General features: G+C 54.2%; 1 protein-coding gene across 1 annotated transcript; it reads left to right on the top strand.

The window, feature by feature from the left end:
• The first annotated feature begins 313 nt into the window (after positions 1–313).
• HOXC8 (homeobox C8) lies at positions 314–3,061 on the top strand. Its single transcript, XM_029073334.2, has 2 exons — positions 314–756; positions 1,928–3,061. The coding sequence occupies exons 1-2, from the start codon at positions 321–323 to the stop codon at positions 2,218–2,220; spliced, it is 729 nt and encodes a 242-aa protein (XP_028929167.1). The 5' UTR covers positions 314–320; the 3' UTR covers positions 2,221–3,061.
• Positions 3,062–3,796: the final 735 nt, after the last annotated feature.

A 3,796-nucleotide genomic window follows, 5' to 3' on the forward strand; every position in this document is an offset into this window, starting at 1 on the left:
CTCCCCCGCCCTCTCCCCCCGCCTCCCCCCCCCCACTCCACAGCCCATGGAGAATCTCTAAGCAACGGCGGGAGCCGGCGGGAGCCACTCTCTCTCCCCAGAACCCCTCGGAAAGGACCCCCGACAGCCCACCCCTCCCCCGCCCAGCCCGGCGAGAGCGCCTCGATCTTTTTTTCGGGGGGGGGGGCCTCTGCAAACCGCGAAGGACCAGCCTGGGGTGGGGGGGTGGAGGGACCCCCGCGCTCTAGTGGGGGGGCGCGTTCAAGAGAGCGGGGAGGGGAGGGAGGGGGGGGTCCGCCCGGTTTTCATGAGCTCCGGCTATGAGTTCGTATTTTGTCAACCCCCTGTTCTCCAAATACAAAGGCGGCGAGTCCCTGGAACCGACCTATTATGACTGCCGGTTCCCCCAGGGCGTGGGGCGAAGCCATGCCCTGGTATACGGACCGGGGACCGCGGCGCCCGGCTTCCAGCACCCGTCGCATCACGTCCAAGATTTCTTCCACCACGGCACCTCCGGGATCTCCAACCCCGGCTACCAGCAGAACCCCTGCTCTCTGACCTGTCACGGCGACGCCTCCAAGTTCTATGGCTACGAGAGTCTCCCCCGTCAGTCTCTTTATGGGGCCCAGCAAGAGACGAGCGTCGTGCAGTATCCTGACTGTAAATCGTCTTCCAACAGTAACAGTAACGAGGGACAGGGCCACCTAAATCAAAATTCGTCGCCCAGCCTCATGTTCCCATGGATGAGACCGCACGGTGAGAAATAGATCCTTCTTTTCTCTCTTTCTCCCTCTCTCTCTCTCTTTCTTTCTCTCTCGGGGGGTGTCGAAAAGGGTTAAAAAGAAACAAATCCCCACCTCTCCTTAAAGGAAAACTCGTTTTTATGACTGAGGGGGTGGGGGGAAGGAAAGGGAGGAGGAAGAGACTACTGGTCTTGAAATAGAAAGTCTCCGTGGGATATAGGCCCTGGAGTGTGTAGGGGGGGTGTGGGGGGAGGGGGGGCATGATGGGGGGTCCCCTGCTGTTTCCCAAAGGCGAAAGAGACTCTGTGTCCCCTCCACACACACACACCCCCACCTCAGTTCTCCCAACTTTGCTTCAACTCAACGCCAGTTTGGAAAAAATTCACCTACCACCTACCCCGACCCCACAGGCCCAGAATGGCCCATTTTCGCTGCCCTTCGCCCCCCACCCCAGAGAGTAGCTTTCACAGACCTGTGAGTGGGTGGGGAAGGCGTTTGAGGAACAGTGTTAGGGCCCTTGGAGTCCCCAAACTGGTGGCCGGGGAAAACAGAGGAAAGTAACTTGGCCGAGTGGCCCATTTCGAAGTAAAAGGGGAAAAACGGAGAGAGGGAGAAAGAGCAAGAGAAATAAAAGTTCTCAGCTCTGCCGGGCCCGGAAGGACCGGGTCGATTGGAAGTCCCCGTTTCAAACCCTGACCCATTTGAGAGGTTCGCTTCTCGGATCCTCGCGCACTATTCGGCAGCCGAAAGAGATCGGGAATTTCCCGGAACCCTCAGCCTCCTCTCCCGGCTACCCGGCCGCCTTCCTTTCTTTTCTAACCCACATAGACGCCCAAACAGAGCTAAAAGGAAGTCGCCGGCTGGTTCCGCCTCCGGAAGGGTATCGCTGGTGCCCCAGCTTTCTCCTCTGCAGCCCCCCGAGTTCCACGATGCCCCCTTCACCCTCTATCGCCCCCCTTCAGCTCCCCTAAAATTACTTTTAATCCCCAAACACACACTCCCAAACACACACACACACACACACACACACACACCCCTTTCTCTAGCTCCCTGAGTCGCTTCCGCTCAGGGGAGGAAGGGGTGGGGGGGAGGGCAAGCTTGGGAGGAGGGAGAGAGGATGGGGAAGGCGACCCCCGCGCGCCCCCCTAATCTAACCCATCTGGATCTGCCTGTGTTCTCCCCAGCCCCGGGTCGGCGCAGCGGCCGGCAGACTTACAGCAGATATCAAACTCTGGAACTAGAAAAGGAGTTTCTGTTCAACCCTTACTTGACACGCAAGCGGCGGATCGAGGTGTCTCACGCCCTAGGACTGACCGAGAGACAAGTGAAGATCTGGTTCCAGAACCGGCGGATGAAGTGGAAAAAGGAAAATAACAAGGATAAACTGCCTGGAGCCCGGGACGAGGAGAAGGCGGAGGAAGAGGGGAACGAAGAAGAGGAGAAAGAAGAGGAAGAAAAAGAAGAAAACAAGGACTGAGGGGAAGAGGGGGGGGAGAGAGAGATTTTTTTTTCCTTTAGCAACTCCCTTGAAGTCTGGTTTTATGGTCGCTGATAAACCGAAATGTTTACGACTGCCATTCGCTTTTATAGATGATAGAATGAAACACACAACACTAACTACCTGTCAGACACTTGCGATTCCCCTTTTATAACCCTTGGCCTTCCCCTAGTTTGGTTTTGGGGTGGGGGGCGCGTGGGGGGCGACGAGACCCTTAGGAAACTTTCTCCCGCCCCCCTCCCAGGCCTCCCCGCTGCCTTCCTACTGTCAGACACTTCCGTTCCCCTTAGGCTGGGTCACCCCACTTTGCAACCTGGTATTTATTTTTGGGGTGCTGCTCCCGGCCTCCCTCCCACTCTCCCTCCTGTCTCGTGAAGCCCAGGAGAATTAGGGAGACCCATTATCTGTGACTTCATGGTAGCGATAGCTCTCTGTGGGTTGGCTTCGGAATTCTCCTTTCCTATCCTTCCTCCATCATGGAACTGCCCCCTGGCTGGGACAAACCACCCTACTGGGTTCTGTGTCCTAGCCTCCCTATCTCTGGACCAGACCCCACCCTCCGTTCATGGAGGATACCAGGCCAAGGACCCCCCCAACCCCATCCATCTGCCCCCCTCTTCCCCTCCCCCACCCCTGCCCCCGATTCAGACTGCGCTTCTTCGGGGACCCAGCAAGCGCTCGAATAATAATAATGATAATAATAATTAATATCTTTAATGTACTACCTAAAGGGAAACCTGCAATAATCACGCGAAAAAAAACAAAGAAGAAGAGAAAGAACTAGAACAAGAAGAAAAAGAAAAAGAAAGAAGAAGACAAAGAAGACAGCTATTCCTAATCACAGGGAAGAGAAAAAAAGAGGGGAAAAAAAGAGAAAAATAGAAAAGGAAAAAAAGAAGCGTATTTTATCACTACCTATAGGAAACAAACCTGCTTTGAAAGTATTCGTATCGCGATTTTGTTGTCGTCCGTTGCTGCTTATTTTATGGAGAAAATACCCAACAGCAGAAACTGCCTAAAGCGACAGTGTTGTGTTATTTTGTGTTTCGGATCTCGGTAGCTTAGATATTAAATTGCACTGAATGTAGCGTTACTACAGTGTCTGTCTTGACCTATCTGTTTATGCCACATGCTCGAAAGAAAAGACAAAAAAAAAGATTAAAAAAATATCTATTATAATGATTTTTGTTCATCCGTCTTTATGTCCAGCTATGAATGTAGATTGTGTGTCTTCCGCTCCTGTTTCTGGCTCGAGTACTTTGTATTGTATACGTGACATCATCATAATAATAAAAAAAGGAGAAAAACCTAACATCTACAGCGGGGTCGCCTCGATTTCTCGCCGACCCCCGCTCTCTCCAACCAGCCCCAAGCCCCCTGCCTCGGTCTGGGTTCGCAGGATGCAGGTCCCCCTCCCACCCTCCAACCCCCAGGGGGTCTGAAAAGCGCGTTGCAGCGGGGCAGAAAGGAGGGAGGGGGCCTGAGAGAGAGAGGGGACACACTTGGCACTGGGTAGTGGGTGGTGGGAACGGGGAGCTGAACCGGGTCCTGGGTA

This window comes from Ornithorhynchus anatinus, chromosome 10, assembly GCF_004115215.2.
Source record: "Ornithorhynchus anatinus isolate Pmale09 chromosome 10, mOrnAna1.pri.v4, whole genome shotgun sequence".
Taxonomy (NCBI): Eukaryota; Metazoa; Chordata; class Mammalia; order Monotremata; family Ornithorhynchidae; genus Ornithorhynchus; species Ornithorhynchus anatinus.